The 22,316-nt window shown below is 46.1% G+C and overlaps 1 protein-coding gene across 3 annotated transcripts in view; it reads right to left on the bottom strand.

Moving 5' to 3' along the window:
- Positions 1-4,354: 4,354 nt before the first annotated feature.
- TENM2 (teneurin transmembrane protein 2) overlaps positions 4,355-22,316 on the bottom strand; it is a 926,033-nt gene continuing 908,071 nt past the window's right edge. For all 3 annotated transcript variants that reach the window (XM_045901687.3, XM_045901680.3, XM_045901693.3), the window contains 4 exons: positions 20,575-20,871; positions 17,535-19,149; positions 8,231-8,361; positions 4,355-6,549 (listed from right to left, as the gene is read on the bottom strand). In XM_045901687.3, the coding sequence (XP_045757643.1) occupies positions 5,788-6,549; positions 8,231-8,361; positions 17,535-19,149; positions 20,575-20,871 (2,805 nt within the window). In that variant the 3' untranslated portion in view covers positions 4,355-5,787. The remainder of the gene's footprint in view (positions 6,550-8,230; positions 8,362-17,534; positions 19,150-20,574; positions 20,872-22,316) is intronic.

The raw sequence follows: 22,316 nt of genomic DNA on the forward strand, positions 1-22,316 counted from the left end.
GAGAGATCCCAGCTGGCGCAGCCTTGGTTTGGGAGGGCTGCTCCGCAGACAGAGTGCCTGGTCTGGGCATCGGAGGAGGTTCAGGCTGCCCAGCTGCCTCAGGATGGAAGGGGGGACTTGGGTGTGGGTGTGGTAGACCAGAACTATCCTGGAAAGTCTCACCTTGAGCCCCTCAGAGGATTCCTGAAGGCAAGCCTCAGCTAGACTTCTCCTTAAACCCTTCTCCCAAGGTGTTGTGTCCTTTTACCAGAGTGAGGTGGGGAGCAGGGACGTTGGTGTATCTGAGGCTTTCCGTGCAGAGCGGCCCCGTGACCCCGCCCTTGGTGTTCTACAACCTCGTCCTCATTTCTGGAATGGGTGTCCTGAGGAGCTCTCCTCTGTCCTCACCCTGTCACCCCAGTTCAGGCCCTCATCTGGGCTGGTACATTCGGGCAGGGCAATCTCCCAGGTTCTGCTGTTTGCCCCCCCTTTCCTCCCCACTTTGCTAATTGAAGGATTTCCTAGTCATGGAGGACCCGCGTAGCCCCCCTCATGCCCTGCAGGAGAATGTCCAGTTTCCTGGCCTGATTTTCATTTCTGCCTCATTCTCCCTGACACGCCCCATCCCAGGCCATGCATCTCCTGTTGGGCGCTGACCGGGTGCTTCTCAGTCCCGGCTGCACATTCTCATCACCTGGAGAGCTTCGAAGCCTACCCTTGCCCAGAACCCGGGACCTGGAGGTCGTGGGTGTGTTTAGAAAGCCCCCAGGTGATTCTAATACGTTGCCAGGGGGCTCATGTGTAACCACTGTTCCAGGCTTTCTGAACTTCTCCCCAGCGGACTTGCATTTTTTCTTCTCCCTCCCACATGTAGCACACTTTCCTCAGTCCAGACTGTCTTCTTCTAGCTTTTCTAACTGGCATTCTCTCAACTGGGAAGGCTCAGCACAAATGCTCGTGGAGAGAACCTGCAGTCTTCTCCTCTGGGCTTCACATTTTGTACATCACTTCTATGTACCCTTAAGCCCGTGTTGTCCCATTGATTGGCTTGTTTCTCCTCACACCTTAGACGGTGAGATCTTGACCATGATGGACTTATCTTTGTATGCCCAGCTTCTGACAGTGCCAGGGACAAAATTGTGCTTGGTGATGGAATGTTGGTGGATGTCCCAATGGGTGTCCTGCTCAGAGAGCCAGTCTTCATCTGGCTGAGACCTTCAGCCTCCAGATGTCAACCTTTCTGAAGAGCCCTTGAGCCTGTGAGCCAGGGTCTCACACTGGAAGTACCTGTTCATGTTCCCTAGGCCTGGGAGAGGGGAGGCGGCCGCACGGAGTGGGATTTGAGGGAAGGGCCTCCTCCCTCCTCCCAACCCCTGCATAAAAATCTCTCCCATATGACGGATGGCTCAGTCCTCAATTTCCATGCTTAGAAAACCTGTGCTTGGAGCAAAGATTTAAAAATAATAAAAACCAACATTTCCCAAGGACTTAGCATATGTTAGTGATACATGCAATATGCCATTTAATCATCATAGCAGCCTTGTGTTCACCTGTCCTCACGTACAGGTGAGGAAACGGAGGCTCTTGGACATTGAGTTACATATGAAAAACTGCTTGGGCTCACCAATACCCAGTCTCCTCCTCCTCTAAGGGTCATAGATGACATTTTTCTAGTCTCCTTTGCAGTAGGTGGGTCCATGGATATAGGAGAGTGGAGGTGGGGGGCTAGGCATCTTTGTCAGGTTGTGGTCCATTAAAAATAAAATAGTCACACACATGATCTTGGATCTTTCTCCCTCAACCAGTTCAGTGGAAAGGATGTCAAAATTCTGAGGACCTAGAAGACTGAGCCACAAGATGAAAGGAGGCTGGGGCTCTGAGTGATGGCATGGAGCAGAGCCATTCCCATCCCTGATCCACAGTGGACGGCTATATGAGTAAGAATTCAAGTTTTCTGTGTTAACTTATGTTGGGTTTCTCTCTTACAGCAGCTATTGCTATGTACCCAACTTGATACATATAACCATCTCTAGCTCCCATGTTTAGTGAGTGGTCCAGTTAGGATTTGTTTCTAGGCAGGCTGACTTCAGAGTACACAACTTGATCCCCTGCACTGCCTTTCCAGAATTCTGTAACAAGATGCAAATACCCTGGGAGACGTCAGGCATTCTGTCCTGTCATTCTAGGACTAGCCTGAGGAAAGGCAGGAGAGGATCTTTACCCAAGGCTGTCTCCCCCTCCCATGTTATGGGTTCGTGTGTGTGTGTGTGTATTGTGAGGGGTTGGACTGGGCTGGGTGTAGTAGGAAACTCATGAATAATTCAGAGATGGTTGGCATGCAAGAGGAGAGTTTCAGGCTCTAGTGCATTTCTGGTGACATGGGATTCCCTGTGCACCACACTCCGTGCCCACCCCTTTGGGTCTACTTGGCACCTAAGAGTCTGGTTGGGGCAGAGGAGCTCTGGGTTGAGCGAGCTCCCCACTGGCTTCTTGCTTGTGATGAACTCTGTCACGGTTGGTCCCACTGGCTGCTTCTACCCAGGGAGACACAACACAGTGGCTAACCCCTTTGTAGCTCCCACCGAACCAGGATTCAGGCTGGCCCCGTGACCAGCTGGAGGCTGTTCTGAGAGTGCGTATCCAAGGGGTCCTAACACCAGTGGGATTAAACAAGGCAGGTGGCAGCTGGACCAGAGGAACGGTCTCCTGCCTCCCCCGCGAAGGGGGATGGACCAAACTCACTGCACTTGGCGAAGGTGTTTGTATATGCTTCCCTCTCTGAAACATTTTTGTTCTCCTGTTTGCTTTACTAAATCATAGCTCGCTCTGCCGCTGATGCTAACAGGGCCCATGAGACCTGACACCTGGTGTAAAGTAGGCTAGCCTGCCTGGCCCGTCTCTCCCTATCCTCCCACCTGGGGAAGCGACCCCTGGCCTGGCTGCATGACTGGGAGGGCAGCAGCGGCTCGGAGCGCTGGAGGGGGTCTCAATGCTGTGCTAGCTAGACTTCCTGGGGGGGCGTCTGAAATCAGCCACAGCTGGGCTTGAGTCTGATTCCACCACTTAGCAGCACGGGGGCAGTTACAGTCTCCTCACCTGCGAAGTGAATGCTATGAGGAGCTCGTCCTTCTAACCTAGCCACACAATTCACTTCCACTCCCTGCTGTAGTCCCAAACGCCTCCATCTCAGGCCAGTGGCCACCAGCCTGCTCTGTCGTCTCACGCAGTCGACCACGTCAGCTCCTCTGCCTGTTCTCCGCGCTGCATCCAGAGCACTGGTTTATGAAATTAAAACAGACTCCCTCTCGTTTAATTAAAACAAAAAAAAAAAGAGAGCGAGAAAGAACCCCCCACTCTTTAATCTGTGCATCTTCTGATTCCTGCCAACCTCTTCTGTGTTCCAGCCTGGCTCACCACCGGCCCTTTGCATATGCCGGTGCCCTGGGTCCAGAATGCATTCCTCTCTCTTCACCAGATCAATGCTTACTTTCAGACCCCAGCAACTTCTGGGCCATTCTCAGTCTAGGTGACCTCTCCAGTTAGGTGCTTCCCTGGCTTTAGATATCTTTCTAAAAAAATTTTAAAATTTTCAGTTTTTTTAAGTTATTTTTTTCATAGCTTTATACAGCCTCTTGACGCTTAACACCCCTGCCATTTTCACTACTTAGTGTAATGCTTTGATTATTGTTTGTCTACTTTCCTGACCCAAGTTTCAAGAGGCGAGGACCCAAGTTGATGTCTACCCACCTCCTCTATCCCCAGAACTTAGCACAGGACCTGGCACGTGACAAGCTTTCCGTAAAATGCTGCTGAATGAATGAAAGATGAGGATCAAATGAAAATGTTGCGTGCAGAGCACTTAGCACTGTTCTTGGCATTAGTAAGCATCAGTGAATACTAGCTATTGATGATAATACTACTCTAACTTTGGGCTTGATGGAAAAAACTTGTCCAAGTCATAAGTGTTCTCCTTACTTGGGTTGCCCCAAGTGTGCAAGTTTGGGGGAAAATGCATCTGGAAGAAAATATAGACATACACGGATACATGCATGCCTCCCAGTGTGGCGAGAGTGTTTGCCCTCACTTCCTCCCAGCACTTCCCAGAAGTAGAACGTGGCCTCAGGGAGAAGCCCGGCTGTTCCTTGAGGGCTGGAGGGACCCATCCATGCATGGGTGGGTGTGAGGCTCCTCATTGCCCCCCAGCCCCAGGTCCAGACTTCCTCTCACCTCTGTTCCACGCAGAGAGGAGGCTGCAGGTGTAGGTAGAGATCACTCTAACATGTAGAGCAGTTTGGGGAGCACTGAGCTGCCTCTAACAAAAGCTCCTCCCAAAGTTCGAAATACCAGCCTGTGCATCTCGGCAGCCCCCCCATTCCTCCGGCAGTCTCTACCTTTTCCTCACCGCAAAGCATTTCCACAGAAGACCAGTGTCCACAGGAGTTTTAGAGACTTTATTTATGTATAAACAATTTAAACACTTTGCCATAAATTATCTTTGCCTGTCCCTAGTCTTTGCTTAGCAGCAAATTAAAATTAATATAAAAACTCGATGAACAATTCATACATGTATATTACAAAAAAGTTCCTGTACCAAAGTTCTTATTAGACTTTTTTTTTTTTTGGATTTTTTTTTTGTTTTTGTGGGTTTTTTTTTAAATTTTTTTATTTTCTCTCTTCGTGGTGACTGTCATGTGATTGTCTCAGTTTCTGGACCAAACAAACACACTAATAATTTTAAATCTGAAACAGTGATTGTGCCTTGAGGCTTATGTATGTACAGGGTGATCTGAAGTGGTGCCCGTTAGCAAAAGAGTGTTGTCACAATGCCACATCCCTACAGCCACTGATACCCACGAACTACGGAATCTAAACAGACTACACCCTGTAACTGCGTATTACTGTCCACAATGGAATCTTCAAAGACAAAAGAGTATGAAATTTATCTGCAGTGATTATAGCCACCATTTTGAATTAAATTTTACACTCTGCGCTCAAATAAATTAGCTCAGGCCGGACTAAGTTGGGACCTGAGAGTTAAGTGCTGAACGGTATTATTTCGCTTTGATTTTTGATGTTTCCTTTTTTGTGTGTGTTTTTAGGTTTTTTTTTTTTTTTCTTTAAAAAGTATTTCCAGTGCTCACTCTTTCACTTTTATCCCCCCCTCCCCGGTCGCTACACACAAATCACCCCCAAAGTCGTGTTTTAAATGCACCTGTATTTGTTTAAACGAAAACGTCTGTAGTATTTGTCCAACGAGCAGTCTGATTCGGTTTCCTCAGCTGGTCTGTGACGCCGGCCCTGTGGGATGTCTCTGCGTCGCTCACGTGTGGATGAGTGAGGTAATAGAATATGAGGCCTTCTCGTCTTCACGTCTTTGTTTTTCGGTCAGTGTGTGTGTTTTGCTTTTCGTTTTTTGTGTTTTGTATTTTGTTGTGTTTTTCTGTTCTTCTGTTCCTTTTAGACATTTTGCGTCTGTTTTGTTTTGTTTTGTTTTGTTATTTTTCTGTGTAGACCCAGAACAAGTGGGTCATATTTTAGGGGAACTTGGAACATTTTGTGTGTTTGTTCATTCATTCGTTTGTTTTGTTTTCCTCAGAATTTTCAGCCAGGCTTTAGTCTACTTCAGGTTGTGGGACTTCTCGCTTGGACAGTAGCATTTGAACTCAAAAAATGTGAGCTTTCTTGCCACTTGGTATCCTGAAGCAGCCCGGCCTCAGTGCCCCTGGTAGGTCTTCATCTCCTTAGGAGAGGAGATAACAGTTACTCCCGCTGAGCCATCCAGACAAGGAATGGCAGCAGATTATTTTGTTACCTCTTTCCCATCTCATTCTGTCTTAAAAACTGGATGTTGCTGCTACTGTCTGCAAGCTCTGGGTATTGCTCTACAGGAAGCACATAATATCCCTCATAACCTTGCACGCGTCCCGCGCTCAGGAGCTGCTGCTTCTCGCCCTCAGTCCACAGGCGGCTTCCCTCTCTCCCGTCCCTGGCTTTCTGCTGCTCCTTGGCCCAGGCGGTGCCCAGGGCCCTCTGTCTCGCCTGGTCCAGGACGCGGGCCTTCTCTTCATCCAGGGTGTCGGGGGTGAGGCCGTAGCGGATGCTGAGCAGCAGCGTGGAGTACTGGAATTCAATGTTGGTGAACCTTCGAGTCCTGCCGTTGACCAGCAGTGTGGGCTGCGACACGGTCACGTTCACCCCACTCTCCAGCACCTTGCGGCCGATTGTGGTGCCCAGCGTGGCCAGGTCGCCGTCGGCTGAGCCGATCTTCACGAAGTAGTGGGTGTCCTTGCCCTCGATGCTGTAGTGCATCTTGTCCAGGTAGTAGGCGTTGTTCAGCACGGAGGCCACCTTGCGGCTGTCCTCGCTGGCGATGCTGGACACGCCGGTGGTCACTTGCCCTTCTTTGATGGCGAACATGATGCCTTTGCCGATGATGGGTGTGGTGGTGGCAAACCAGTGGCCTGCTTTCTCTCGGATGTTGGCATGGAGCTTTTTGGAGATGACCTGCCCTTCCAGAGCCATGAAGGCCTGATTATGCCTCTCTGTTGTGTGCTGGACACCTGTAATGAGCTGTGGGCAGAAGAAAACACAGAAGGCTAAGATGATGGCCTGGCAGCCCTTTGCATGGGCCGAGAAGCTCATTAAAAAAGGGTCCGCAAGGGAAACGCTTGGACTCCCTACAAGAACTAGTCTTCTGTCTGTAATGACACGAGCTAATACAGTCCTACCTTTTGAAACTAGCCCAGGCTGGCTGGTTCCCAGTGCTCTGATGGTGTGGCCTGTCTCCTTGTAACCATGACCCTGACTAAAAAGACGGTGCGGAGGTTTGCCACCTTGCTGACATCCATACCTCGTCCTACCCACTTACCACGTGTCTCTGTTATTGGAGAAGAGAGAGTCACTCTGCTCTCGGATGGTTTGGCAGCTGCCTTGCACACTTCAGACCCAGGAATATCCTGACTTAAAGGGCAGGGGGTGCCTTTGAGAAGCTATAAACCCTGCTGTTGTGACCTAGATGTTTTTCAAGGCCAATGCCCTGGGTATTCATTAACTTCCTTGGGTTAAGACCTTGCGACTTAAAGCATGGCTAACAGCAGAGAAATCGCCAGGACCTGCCTTGTTAGAAAAGCAGAATCTCAGGTCTCACTCCGGACCTACTGAGTCAGAAGCTGCATCTTATTAGGACACACCCTAGGTGGTTTGTGTGCATATTAATGTTTGAGAAGCACCAGACTAAGAGGTTTTGGCATCGTGGGCTGGAGGGAATATCCCCGGGCTTTGAGTCATTTGCTTTGGATCTTTGCTCTGGTTCTGCAGAGGGACGAAATCACCATTATCTCCTTGGCCTTGAACTCTCTACTCACAAATTACAACTCATCTCAATTGGTGGTTGGGGGACAGACTGGGATAATGGAAGAGGCTGTGTTTGGGAGGTAACGGCACTTAGATAAATGAGAGAAATGATGGCTATTCATCCACTGAGTGGTCCCCGCAGGGCAGAACTGAGAGAACGTTGTTCTCAATTACCCACCAGCTCCTCCTTGTCTCTCTCTAGTTATACAGTGTGGATGATTATTCAGAGCAGCTGAGACCTTTTAGACTTTTACGTTGCCGGGCGCTGTCCTGTAACGGGTTATCTGAACACCGACGCCCACCCCTCCTGTTGGACTGTGCCGGACGTCTCAGCAGCACCCAAATAGAAACTGACCACCTCTCGGTCATCGCTGCAAGACCCAAACACAAATTATGTTCTGAAAACTTAATCTGTGTACATTTGGGCTATAAAATGATGAGGTTTTATGTCAGGCATAAAAATATTCTTTAATGGGATAGAAACTGCAAACCACCGTTATATTACGTCCTATAAAAGCCAAAAGGGTTATAATCTTATAGGCAGTGCAGATGGTAAGTTGCTGCTAGATTTCTCTGTGCTGTTGTTAATCAAGGAGTGACTCAAGGGTATATACTGAACAGATAATGATACCACAATTAAGGTAATAATTGAGGTTGGGAAGAAATATGTGCTGTGTCAGACAGGTGACAGCACTGACATTTGCTTTCCTGGGAAGTCACAATGTTTCATGCACCTTTTTATACCCAGCTCCGATGTTTGCCTCTTCTACTGACATTCCTTTGGCTCCCATGCGGTTCCATTTGCAAAAGGGAATGAGGACATATAATGTATTATTTAAAAAAAAAAAAAAGGGAATGAGGACAATCATTCAGATTCTTGGCAGGAACCTCTGCTTACCTGTCCATTCTCACTGGCTTGACTCTCTGACAATTCATAGGGAGGAGGCACGAAATACATTTTGGCTCTTGGGAAGCCAGGAATTATGTTGCTAAGCTGAAATCCAAACATCACAAGCCAGCTTTTCACATCTAGGGTGGAAACAAAAATAAAGATTTCTGAATAGAAATGGGTGGAAAGCAGTTGAAGATCTTGGAGAGAGAAAACAAAATGGATGGTTGGGTGTGGAGTCCAGCAAGGGAGAGAGGCGAGAGCTTGTGAGGGTCTCCTGGTCCAGACCCAGAGTCGCTTTACATGGGTCCTGGGAAGGATGTCCTTCCAACCTTGGTCACTTGATAACCCCGTGCGGTGATTGAGGGGGCCAGTGCTGAAGTAAGATCTAGTTTCGATTCCTCTTACTGTGTGACCTTGGGTAAGTTCCTGCCCCTCTCTAAACTTTTGGTTCCTCAGATGTGAATTGGGATAATAACTGTACCAATGTTGGGTTGTTGTGAAAGTAGGAGAAATCCTTGTCACCGTGCCTGGCACATAGATGGCTCAGTGAATAGGAACTCCTTCATTTGGCAAGTATTTAAAGGAACATTTGTTATAGGCCAGTTGATGTGTTTGGAAGCTGGAGGTACAATGATCAACTAGATGGATAAGGGATGATTATTAACACTGTGCAGACATTGGCAGGGGTGGGGGACTGCACTGAGGCTCGCTCATTATGGAGAGGGGGTTCCAAAAGTATGTGGAAGGCACAAAGTCTTCTGGCTTCTGAGACCCTTTTCCTGGATGCCCACTCTTCAAAGAGAGGCTAGAGAGTGCTCTCGTGTGTTCAGAGTAAGACTTACCCTGCCAGGGTCATGGCTGAGTCCCTTGCTCCCCTCCTCCCTAGGCTCTTCAATCCATCCTAAGCTTCTTGTCCCTATTCCTCAACATCTTGGTCTCTTTTCTTACCTAGCACATGTCCATGGCCAATCATTAGAATCATCCCTTGTATATATTCTCAGGTCTGTGTCCCTTTCTCACTTTATCACACTTGCTTGGTGAAATCACAATTTTGGTTAAATCCATGTATTTGCCCATGCCTTCTTTGTACCTGTGCAGCTGAATGTAGCTGGAGAAACAAACATAACTAACGTAATGTAGTTACGTAGTTACATAGTTACGGAGAAATGTAATGTAACTAACAAACTGACTGGTGTCCCTTCAAATTCCTGACTGTGAACCCCAGTTGTGCCTTCCTGCTGCCTGACGTTGTTCCCTTCCTTCATTAGTCATTCTCCTATTCTGCTGGGTGATGTTACATCTTCTTCTCTCTCCTAAAACCGTCAACATCTGCTTTCCCTTTTCCCTAGAGCAGCTGACCTTGTTTTCTATTCTGAAAAAACCCAGTGCAGCCAGAGGGGAGTTCCCCTAAACTCTCATCACATTTACTGGCCTTCCAGCATCTGTATCCATATTTCCTGCTGCCTTCTATTTACTCTAGATGAGCTGCTGAAGTCAGTCCTCCACGTGTGCGGTAGGTAGCATCTTTTCTTACGCACCCAAGGACATCCCTCCATCAACTCTCCCCCGTGGCATCAAATTACTCCATTTCTCAATGGATCAACCCTGTCAGCATACAAACATGCTACCAAATGTCCACTTTAAAAAGAAATCTCTTTCATGTCCCTTCTTCTCCCATTTGCTACCATCCATTTCTCTCACGCTCCTTGACAAAAACTTCTCAGGATCAAATAACTCTCTGTGCTCCTTGTCTCCCATTCTCCTTTGAATCAGGCTTTGTTCCTAACTACTCCACTGAAGCAACTCTTGTCAAGGTCATGAATGACCTCCATGTTGCTGAGTCTGATGCTACTTGACAAGTTGAATGCTCCTTTCTTTTTTTCTTGGCTCTCTGGACAACACATTCACTTGTTTGTCCTTCTCCTACCTTGGTAGCCACTCCTTGTCCCTTTTTGGTTCCTCCTCATCTGCCTCCTGATCTCTTTAATGTTGGAATGCCCTAGACTCAGTCTGTGAACTTCTCCACTCTATCTACTCTCACAAACATGGTGATCTGATCCATCCTTAGGGCCCTATATACCATCTACATACTTATGCTGACTCCAAAACTTATATCTCCATCCTGGACCTCTCCTTGAACTCCAAACTACTCTATCTAATTATATTTCAAACTTTTGTCCAAAACTGGACTCCTGCTCTTCCTCTCCAAACCTGTCCCATCCATAGACTTTTCCATCCCAGATAATGGCCACTCCATCCTTCTAGCCACCATCCTTGCCCTCTTTCTTTTCCTTACTCTCCACATCTAAATCCATTGATAAATCCTTTACTTTCTTTTAAATTGAGGTAAAATTCACATAACATAAAATTCATCATTTTAACCATTTTAAAGTGCACAATTCAGTGGCTTCTAGTACATTCACAATGTTGTACAACCATCATTACTATTTAATTCTAGAACATTTTCATCACTCCAAAAAGAAGCCTTACACCAATTAGCAGTCTTCTGCATTGTCCTTTCTCCTCAGTCCCTGATAACCACCAAACTGCTTTCTATCTCTGGATTTGCCTATTCTGGACATTTCTTATAAACACAATCATACAATATGTGTCCTTCTGTGTCTGGTTTCTTTCACTTATAATGTATTCAAGGCTCATCTATATTGTAGCACGTATCAGTAGAGTTCATTTCTTTTCATGGCCAAATAATCCATTGTTTGGGTATACCACATTTTGTTGATCTATTCATCAGTTAATGGGTATCTGGTTGTTTTTATTTATTTATTTATTTATTTATTTATTTATTTATTTATTTATTTATTTATTTATTTATTTATTTACTATTATGAATAATGCTGCTATGAATATTTGTGTACTAATTTTTGTTTGAAAACCTGTTTTCAGTTCTCTTGCTTCTATACATACTTAGGTGTGAAATTGCTGAGTCATATAGTTAAATCCTTTATTTTTACTTTTAAAATAGATCCAGAATCTGTGTCCACTTGTCATCACTTCACCACCTCGATCCTGGCCCATCATCCTTCACCTGGACTTCTCTCTCTCTTTTTTTTTTAAAGATTTTATTTATTTGACAGAGGCATAGCGAGAGAGGGAACACAAGCAGGGGGAGTGGGAGAGGGAGAAGCAGGCTTCCCGCTGAGCAGGGAGCCTGATACTGGGTTGAATCCCAGGGTCCTGTGGGATCATGACCTGAGCCGAAGGCAGACACTTAACAACTGAGCCACCCAGGCGCCTCTTCACCTGGACTTTTAACTGGCTCCCTGCTTCCACCTTTCTGCCCCAATACCTTATAAGCATAACAGCCAGAATGAGCTTTTAAACCTGGAGCAGACTATGCCATTCCTCTGCTCAGAACACCCAGGGAGCCCCCATTTTTCTCAGTGAAGAAGCCAAAGTCTTTCTACTGGTCTATAAGGACACTCACCTGTTATCTGTCTGACCTCATGTTCTCTTGCTCTCTCCCTTTATTTTTTGAACATGCCAGGCACATTCATCTTGGGGCCTTTGCACTGACAAGCTCCTCTGCCCAGAGTGTACTTCCCTAAAAGTATTTTTTGGCTCTCTCACCTCTTTCAAGTCTTGTTCAGATGTTGCCTCTTGAATAAGGCAAACTCAACCATCACATTTAAAACCCGCTCCCCTTCTCCACCTCCGGCAATCCCAAGTCCCCTTATTCTGTTCATCCTCCAGCCCCTGCCCCCCAAGGAATCACATTCTAACATGCTGTATCATTTGTGTATTTATTGTTTACTGTCTGTCTCCCTCACTGAGAATGTGAGTTCCATTAAGGCAGGGAGTTAAAAATTTTGCTTTATCCACTGATGTCCTCCCAGGTCCTATGATAATGCCCGACACAAAATAGGTGCTTGATAGTATACATGGAATGAATGAATGAAAGAACACTGAATATATGTGGCAAAAGCTACCCTGAGTACTGTAACAGAGGAACTAATGGTGCCTGAGAGAACGCTTCTGGACAGGTTAAGTAAGGTATAACTACCTCCTGCCCTGGGACTGCTGTGAGGAGTTTAATGTTGACTTTGCTACTAAACACGTAGGCATAAAAGAACCTTCTGATGAGAGGGAATCTGGGATCCACAATCCATCCATTGTCCTTGGCCACAGACTAGTTCCTTCAATAACTTGGGCTATTACTAATACGTGTAGTTACTATGGAAGAGTCATTTAAGAATACAGGTTTGCAGGCGCCTGGGTGGCTCAGTTGGTTAAGCGACTGCCTTCGGCTCAGGTCATGATCCTGGAGTCCCGGGATCGAGTCCCGCATCGGGCTCCCTGCTCGGCGGGGAGTCTGCTTCTGCCTCTGACCCTCCTCCCTCCCATGCTCTCTGTCTCTCATTCTCTCTTTCTCAAATAAATAAAATCTTAAAACAAAAAAAAGAATACAGGTTTGCAATTGCCTTGTGTCTCCATCTAGCAGACAGAAGCCTGGCTCTAATCCAGCAATGATCATATATTTACAGAGCACCTATTCTGTGCAAGGTAGGTGCTGGCTGCTGTAGAGGATGGATCTCCCAACTTTGGATATTCATGGTCACTCATCACGATTGTTTTGCCATATCCAGGTATCACCTGTAGTAGTACTGATTTACTGATTAAAAAGATAAACTTGCCTGTTCCACTTAAGTCCATTTCAAAAAAGAAACTTCATGTTACTACCATAAATGGGAAAGCAGACTCACTTGATGCAAACAGAAAATAACTATAAAATTAAAACAAAGAAAACAAAGCAATGCAATTAAATTAGAGCATGATTTTTGTTACCTGCTACTGAGGGGGTCTCAGACCTACTCTCTTTGTTAAAAGGGGAGATTGGAAGTGTTAATGAGGTATGAAGTACATACCAGCATCAGGTGGAGACTTTCTCTTTGAGTTGGAAGAAAAGAGCATTAAAGAGGCAAACTTTCCCCATCTGTGTTCCCATTTTATTTATTAACCTCATCTGTACACCATATAAAATCATCCCATCTTTCATCAGGGATATGTAGGATATGTGGGGAATTCCAAGAAAGACAAGAGAGGTCTTGCCCTCCAAGACTCTCCCCATCCCTATCTTTTCACTGCTGGGATCCCTCCCTCGTACTCAGGAGGTGATGCTGAGAACCCCCTGTCTTTGAGACTGGACATTTTAATGGCTGCTTCCACGAAGGCCGATAGCGCATGTCCTCTACCTTCTTTTCTTTTCCTTAAAGTTTCTAACTTGGCTTAGTTTCTGAGTCTAAACCTATTCTGGAATGTTTATTCAAGTTGCTCATCTCCTCCATTCTGCAGAAAGCACTTCTGGCACCACACAAATACCCCTCTTCCTTTTTGAAGTAATTAGTGTTTTCTGGGGACAGGCTCCCTACACAGTCTGTAGGGAGTGAGCCTTTGGGGCAGGAGCTGACGAGGTGGCCCCTCCTAATGGCTCATTACTCTTTGCCTCTCATGTTCTTCAGGGCATGTGATGATGTTGTGGCCGCCGAGCATACTCTCCATCTCCAAAAATGCTGTCAGAACAGCATCTTCGGTGTTAAGTGTAGATCTGAGAAGAGGGTTAATGTGAGAAGGACGTTGTACCTTCTTCTTCACTTAGGGAAATTCAATTCCATAAAATCCCACTATGCTCACATGTGCCTGGAGTTTGTAAGCCCAAAGACCCGCTGGGGAGAAGGGGTGGGGAGAAAATACAAGTCATTGCAGATGATTTCTAGGACGTTTGCTTAATTCGCATTTGTCTGGGGTGTCAGGTTTGCCAAAGCAGTGCTGCTTAGACCAGAATTTGGATCCATTTCGGGGTGGATTTGGAGACCCCTCCCCACGTTCCTCAGAAAATAATGCAGAGGTGGTATCTCCACTCTTCATCTATGACCTCTGCATGTCCAAGTCCATGGCTGCTTATAAGTAACAAAATGCATCCCTACCATTTATTAGCCTTAACACCATGCTAGGCACCTTACACAGCAGGCCTCATTTACTTTTTACAGCCCCATGGGGTGAGCGCTATGATTACCACCATTTTGCTGAGGAAGAAACGAAGCCTCAGAAAGTTTGAGGTATCATCCAAGTGACACAGCAAATGATTAGCAAGGCTAACATTGAGGTCTTGAGATGTACTCAGGTTCTAACATCAGGATGAACGGGCCTGAATTACAGGCCAGGCTTGGGGCTGGGAATGGGTCCCGCATTTGTCTGGGACTGAGGAGTTTCCTGTGATGCCAGAGCTGGAAAAGACTGAGCCCCTGCAGGTTGTGGGGGGAGGGAGTCTGCCTCCCAGTTTTTTCTACATCCTTTCCTCTAATATCTGGTTATCACAGGTGTATCAATTGTCAATATATTACCTTAAAAAATACCGGTTGGGCAGGGTGCTGCTTTGGAGGCTGTGAGTGGGAAAGGAAGCACTTCTGGCCCTCCTTCACCATCTCCTGGTGGCCTCTGAACTCACAGGTACTCTATGCTGTTCTCCTTCGTGCTTGCATTCTCAGGAGGAAGCAGAACCTCCCCCAGCCTCAGCGGCTGCCTCTTGCATTCAGAAAGCTCTGTTTCCAAAACATCAATGATGTTTTTTTTGAGCACCAGTGAGAGAAGGTTCTGTTCTCTGCGTTCCTCCCGACTACATCTTAATTACTTCTGCTTAAATTGTGAGCGGCAAGTTCAACCACTCTGCTCGTCTCCTAAGTGGCAAATTAAGACTAATTTAGATGGGGTTTACAGATTAGCCAACATTCAAACAGCAGAGAATGATTTGGTGTTCTCCGCTAGGATCCTCTCTCCAGGGGGCAGCTCATGTTGAATGGGCAGCAGGTGTGGGCTTGTGCCTGGTCTGATGCTCTGCTCTGCCTGGGTCCTTCTTTCCCAGTTTTGACTGCTCACATCAGCCCTCTGCACGTGCTTCTCTAACACTACCTTTTATTTTAGACTCTTTTGAATGGTTTCTGGATTCAGTTTTGTTGGACTTAGTTCAACTTGATTTGATTCCCATTTATTGAGTCTCTATGAAGCGCTGCAATGAGGAAAGTCATATTACTGTTCAGAAAATTCTGATAATTTTTTTCCCCTTTGCAGGAGAACTAGGGAGGTCGCTGAGGGGGTCTGTGTGTTTGACTGCTCTGTGAATGATTTTGTTTGGACCTTTGCAGCCCTGGTGTCCATTCAGCCTACTCTGAGGGCTTTCTTTTTATTTGACTCTGGCTGACTCATCCCTAAGTTATCCAATGCCAAGCCGTGTTTTGGGAAGCACATTCTGGAGGGTGAAGGAATTCTCCCAAGGCTAAGATAGGCATGGTCTGCCTTCCCATTCACACTGTTTCCTATGTCTAGAACACTCTTCCTCTCCCTTCCTTGCTTCATAAAGGTCTCTGCTTTAAAGCTACCTCCTCAGAAAGTCCTCTGTGAGCACCCTAAATATAGGAGGTGCTTCCCATCACTCTCTGTCTAACCCCTTATCCTATTTTATCTACATAGCACTTATTGTTACCTGAAACTATGTACATACATATATGTGTGTACGTTTTCCTGAGAGGTCCTTTAATTTGCAAGTGCAGTGAACTGGGGGATAACAGTCATGCTAAGCCATGGAGAAGAGAGACCATGGCAGAATACCATGGCAGGGCCTCTCGATGAGGTGTGGTGGGAAGAACAGGAGGGAACTAGCTTGGTCATAGCTACTGGGCTTAAAAGGTACCAGCTGCTTCGGTTGTAGGGGAATGCTGGGTTCAACTTAAAAGGCTCTGGAACGTCAGGATGAGATATGGCATGGCCACAAGTTGATCTTTAAGGTCATCCTTCTGTAGCATGGGACATTGAGGGCAGCTCTGTGCTTGGCCAGCTGCTGCTTCCTTTCTTGAAGGTGGACAAGTGACTCTTGGTCACCTGAGGGTAGGGACCCTTTGGGTTTGATGTCTCCTTGGCTCATGGCCAAGAGCTGTGAGTTTCCTGGAGCTTGGGGGCCTTGGAGTTGGGTCCCTACTGTTGTTCCTCTACAATGCATGGACAGGTGGGATGACTCTGGCTTTCTTGCTGAAAGTTGGCCTCTGTATGCATGCATGCATCCATCCATCCTGATTTCCTTCTTTCCCTGAGAATAAGGACCTTATCTTCCTGTCCACTGCATCTCTAATACTTAGTATATGTTAGATATTATGAAAATATTCATCAAATGGGAGAGTGGATGGATAGATGGATGGAGATATGTGGGTGAGGAAATGGATATTAGTCTATGTTAGATATTATGAAAATATTTGTTGAATGGGTTAATGGGTGGATAGATGGATGGAGATATATGGATGAGATAAGTGATAGGGACCCTTATTTTACCAATTTCTCACTTACCATGAGGCAGTAGATTATTTGCCCTCCTTGGCCCCTTGATCCATACCCTTCTCCAAGCTTCCTCTGTTCTTTTGACTCATAGTCTTTCTTTAGCCTTGAGCTCATTTTTGCCAATCAAGATCCCCTTCAATCTTTAGGCCCAGTTTGACACGGGACCCTCTGCACTATGTCACAATTTTCAAACTTGAAGTCATCCACACACAGATATATACACAACCCCCTTTGAGAGAAGGGTGTTTGTCTTGTTCATCATTTCTATCCTCAGAATCTAGCATAATGCCACTCTATAAATGTTTATTGAATAAATAACTGAACAGACACCTATATGGTAGCACAAACCTAATTCTGCTTTGCATTATCATTGACTGTTTATATCTTGCCAGCCTGCTTGGGAGGTCAGGAACTGGGGCTCAGTCATCTCATATCTATGCTAACTCAATGCTTCATTTGTAATGATAACGGTAATAGCATGAGCAGATACTCTTTTGTGAGCATCCACTGTCTAAGTGCTAGGCACTAAACTTTATCTGTATAAGTTCATTACTTCTCACGATTACTTTGTGGGATGGTTTTATTAGTACCTTTTCACAGAGAAGGAAGCTACACCTCAGAGAGTTTAGAAACCTAGTCCAAAGTCTTTGGCTTATAAGTAGAAGAGAGAATCTGACACCAGAGTCCCATTATTTCCCCCTTCATAAGGCTGCTTTCCTCTCTTGGGGTAGGAAGTGCTCTTATAAAAGTTATTTCAACTAAATGGGCTTAGAACATCTTCAAACAGATCTGAAGACTGCTCTGTACTGCTGTCACTCGACTGTTCTAGATACTGTACAGACCAGAATTTATAGGTCTCCAGGATTCCCCTATCATCAGAAGTAAGACCTTCTTTCGAAGTTCCCGACAGTCTACCAGGACAACCACCCCACAGGGAGCCACTGCCCAACTGAGATGGTAGAGTCCTCACCTGTCACGTAGTTCTTCAAATCCAGCTCATTGCTGAGAGGATTGTTGCTCTTGAACATATACAGGTTAAAGGGGGCTGGCTCCTTGCCCACATTTTTCCACATGGTGTAGTCTGGAGAGGTCCATCGTCCTGCCAGCACATCATAATCACGCTGAGTGAAGTGGACCAGCTTAGTCAGGGGATCATAGAGTCCACCATGGAAGCCAATGACCATCTGGAAGTCAGGGTTGGAGTCATAATAAATCTCCCCATAGGCTGTGTACTGCAGTTGTTTGATCATGAGACCGTTGATGCTGAACACAGCCAGAGGAGTGCCTGTGTTATCTGAGGCAACATAGTACTCCTCCCCACTGCTGCTCTCCATGGCAAAGAGGTGACCTTGGAGGTCATAGTAGAGTGAGGTGATCTCTGAGTTAGAATGATTATAGACATGGGTGATGCGGGTCGGGTTGTGGAGGTCAGAGTAGAAATATTGCAGGTGGTGGCCCAGGTTGGTCTTGTAGGAAGCCCGCCGCCCCACACCATCGTAGCGGTACTGGACACTCCACCCACTGGCCTTGTTGTAGGCTCTTGTTAGGAGGCCCTTGGAGTTATACTCAAAGATGTCAGCCCCTCGCTGGCACAGATAGCCATCATCGTCAATTTTGTACTGCACATCTCCGAGTCTGGTTATCCGATCCCGGAGATCATAGCGCAAGGGCATAAGGCGTACACTGTTTCCCGGGTTCAGCAAGTGGAGGTTCCCATTGAGGTCATAGCTGTAGCGCCAGGTTGGGCGGTCATTGACAGCCACACTCTGGAGCTGCCCATCCCCATCATAGTCATAGGTGTACTTAGTGGTGTTAGCATAAGGCCCCAGTTTTAGCTCCCTCTTAATCACCCTTCCCATACTGTCATATTGCACTGTCATCCAGTACATGAGGGACCGAAACATCTCATACTGGACTTCCTTGATCCTCCCGTGGGTGTCAAAGTGTTTGCTGAGGGTCATTACCGCGGTGGTGATGATCTGGTTTATATCATAATAGATGACTCCGAACTTGCCAAAATGCTCCACCTTGCCAGAAATCTCATCATAGCGGTAGAGATCAACAGGAAGGGGAGTCTCACTTATGACGGGCTTGATGCTTGCAATCCGGAAGCTGTTGTCATGATAGGTGTAGTCAAACCTGGCATTGACCATGCCTTCCTCAGAGAACCTGTAGATCTGCTTGTCCACTAGTGGGCCAATCTTCCGGTACCTGATCGTGCAGGAGAAACCCCCACTTTGGAGACTGACCATTTTTAAAACGCCGGTGGTCTCATCATATCCGAAAGTGACAGCAGTACTGTCATAGACTATCTCTGATAACTTGGAGAGTTTCCCATACTTGTAGAATACCTGGCGCCCGGTGCCCAAAAAGGACGTCTTGAGGATGCGGCCATCATCACTGTAGTCAAAAATGACTGAAGCATTGCTTTCAGGGGGATTATAAATGTTGCGGATGTAGCCAATGGAGGTATGGGTGGACATGCTGTGCCGGGCAACACTGGGCATGGTGACGGCGTGGAGACGGTCGGAGGAGTCATACTCAAATATGTACTGACGCTGACTCTGAAGCAGGAGGACCATAGACTGGAGGAAGGAAAGGGGGAAGGAACGCATGAGTTGGCTCTTTAAGACCAAGCACTCAAATGGACAGAATCTACTCCATTTCCCAAAATGGCGATTCAAAAGCCATGAAGGATGGGGAAGTTTAGACGGGAGATTATGAGTAGATTGATTTCACTGGACATGCTAATTCTTATGGATTATGGTGGCTACCTGGACCAGTGCTTCCCGAACTTTACTGTGCATGTGAAATACCCAGGGATCTTGTTAAAAGTCAGATTCTGATTTAGTAGTTTGGTGGAGGATGAGGGATGAGGGGGGAGGTGGCCTGAGAATCTGCTTTTGTAACAAGCTTCCAGGTGATCCTGATGTTGCTTAGACCATACTTTGAGTAGAAAGGGCTGGAAGGACATTGAGTTTACTTCTAGGGCTCAATAACAAGAAATCCTAAGGTTGTTTAGAAATGACTGCCACCGGCGCCGCAGGGGACACCCAATACTATGTGTTGGCCACCCCTGATTACATCTAAAGAGAAAGCATATCTTCCATTTAGAAACTACTAAAAAGATTAAATAACCCAGAATCATCGATTTTGGGGGATAAAAATGGCCTCAAACTTGAGGCAAGTGGGAGATTCTTGCTTCCTCTGGTCAACCATTCTAGTATTTTATGGCATAATGAGAACAGGATTCAGGGATGACCAAAGGGAAGCAGTCCCACTCTTATGGAGGTCACTGCTCTGTCTGCAAGTGACTGCTGTAATGGACAGGCAAGAAAGGAAGAAATAGAAATGGAACCTGTGTTGAGGGGAGAGGCCCAAGCTGAGCAAGCCCCTATCTAATGACTTAGAGGACCAGGACAGCCTTCAAAAGTCTTGACTTGTGCCCCAAAAGGACTTCTTTTTACTTCTGCTCCAACCTGACCCTTTCTGACATGGAGACCTGAATCTGACACTTTTAGACATAGGGAATTATGTAGAGAGAATCCATTGGCTGTTTCAGCTTATAGGCCACATAGGAGGATGTTGCTCTGTGTGCTTGAGTTTTAGGCAAAATTCCCTACCCGGATGACTTAATTTCGGGGAAGGCAGAAATGAATCATTGCATTTCCAAATCATAAATAATGACTAGCCGTGATGCCAGTGGGATGATTCTGTCTGCTTCAACAGCATTTTTTCTTTTAAATAAAATCAGACAATCCATTCTTTTTGCCATTACCAAGTGTCTAGCACTTTTTTTTTTCCTTTTAATGGTAATAGTGATGAGCTATGAATAACATTTTCCCTCAGATTTTCCTCCCTCCCAGTGAGGATGGGAGCATGAGGGGAGACCTTGTAGAGTCAAAGTAAAGATGTTAAATGTCTTATGGCAAAGCATATCAGGTCATCTTAAGAAGAGAAGTGTGAATAAGGGAAAGCCCCAGCTGAGTGGGGACAGCACGTTCACCTACTTTGTCAAGGTAGGAGTAGCTCCACACTTTCCCATCAGCGAACATGCGGGACACGATTCGGCCTTGCTTGTCAATGTCTGTCCTCTCACTCATGGCCCCACGCTGAAGGCCAGCCAAGCGCCCATTGAAGAAGTATGAGACGTTGACTGCTGCCAGCCCACTGCTGGGGAGCCAGAGGAACGGGCGGCCCACCTGGTCATAAATGATCCTCAGGGTGAACTTCCGGTGATCATCATAGATCTTTTCTGTCCGAATATTCCGGTCATAGTCAATGGACAAGAGATTTCTTCCATGGACCTGGGAAAACACAATGGGCTTGGTTTGAGAGACATCACCTGGGCATGTTAGCTTCTGTGGAGGATATGGCTGACATGGCCAGGGAACAAGTGTTCACAGGAGGAAGAACTAACCTTTATTATTTAGAGTAGTGTTTTCTAAACTTCTTTATGTCATGGTACACAAAGAAAATGGTAATATTTGTAGGGTGCACTAAGATACAAAAATGAGGCTGCTTATGGTCACAGATGACTAATCTGGTCATGGCTGCTGTGAGTAGTTATGTAGACCATACACTGCACAATTATAAGGAGTATCATCCTGTTGTAGAAAGTATGAATAGTGAAAATTGTGCACTGTATAAGTTAGCCATACAAATAGCCCTGGACACTGGGGTTCTGACTGCCCTGCCTGGCCACCTTGGAGGGCAAGATAATTTGTATATTTGCACACTTTCAACCGTTTTTGAGCACATTACCAGCTGAGTAGCTAATGATCTTTAAGAGTAGGTGCCAAGATTTCTTCTGAAGCCTCAAGTAAAGGTACCTAGGAGGGTGGGGGGGATGACTTAGAAATCCATATTTTGCAAAGATCTGGGAATAGGAAGGCTTATTGCTATGTGAACTTCTTTACTTCTATCTAGAGAAAATTCTTGCCACTGTCAAGGATGCAAGACATCAGTGGGGAGACCTCAACAGGGCTGGGGAATTCCAACAAAGGAACTGATTTACTTAGATTTGAAAGGAATAGTGGAACACACCTAGACATAATTTAATATTTATTTAGAAGCTGATCTGATCAGAGAAGAGAGCCTGTCTCAGAAGGCAGATCTGGGTGACTAGACTCTGGTTAGGGGCAAAGGAGAGGGATTCTTGAGATTCAGCTAGTCCTGAGTGGATGGCTGGAAGTGAATAAAATGAGGCCGACTGAGCCCAGGCTCTTTCAACATAATTGACTGCAAATCCAGATGTCCCTGGGGTGACCACTGAAGGCAAGGGAAGATGTAAACAGGCAGAAGAAAGAGAAGTGAGAGATGTCTGGTACCTCCTTAACTTACCTAATAATTCAATAGCACCTAATAATAACAGTGATGATGGTGATGGTAGTGGTGGTGGTAATAACTTTAACACATGCTGGGGTTATTGTACATAGGCATTGTGTTAGGCAATTTGCATCTCTTGTCTGAGTTGGTGCTCACAAGGACCACTTGACAAATAAGGAAACTGAGCCCAAAGCAGAGAGGTCGCATACTTGCTCAAGGTCACATAACAATGAAGTGGTAGGGTTGGACTGGAACTTAGGTCTTCACACTTGAACCACTTTTAACCACTTAGACATTTAACTGGCTGTACTGATTCCTGTATTATATATGCATTGAGTGCCCTGACTTGTCAAATGATGAAGAAACTGTAAAGCATTGCCACAGCCCCTGAGGGCTCCATATTATAGCTTGATGGGGAGACATA

Source organism: Mirounga angustirostris, unplaced genomic scaffold (assembly GCF_029215605.1).
Source record: "Mirounga angustirostris isolate CCGP_5_RB_7025 unplaced genomic scaffold, mMirAng1.0.hap1 SCAF_7, whole genome shotgun sequence".
Taxonomy (NCBI): Eukaryota; Metazoa; Chordata; class Mammalia; order Carnivora; family Phocidae; genus Mirounga; species Mirounga angustirostris.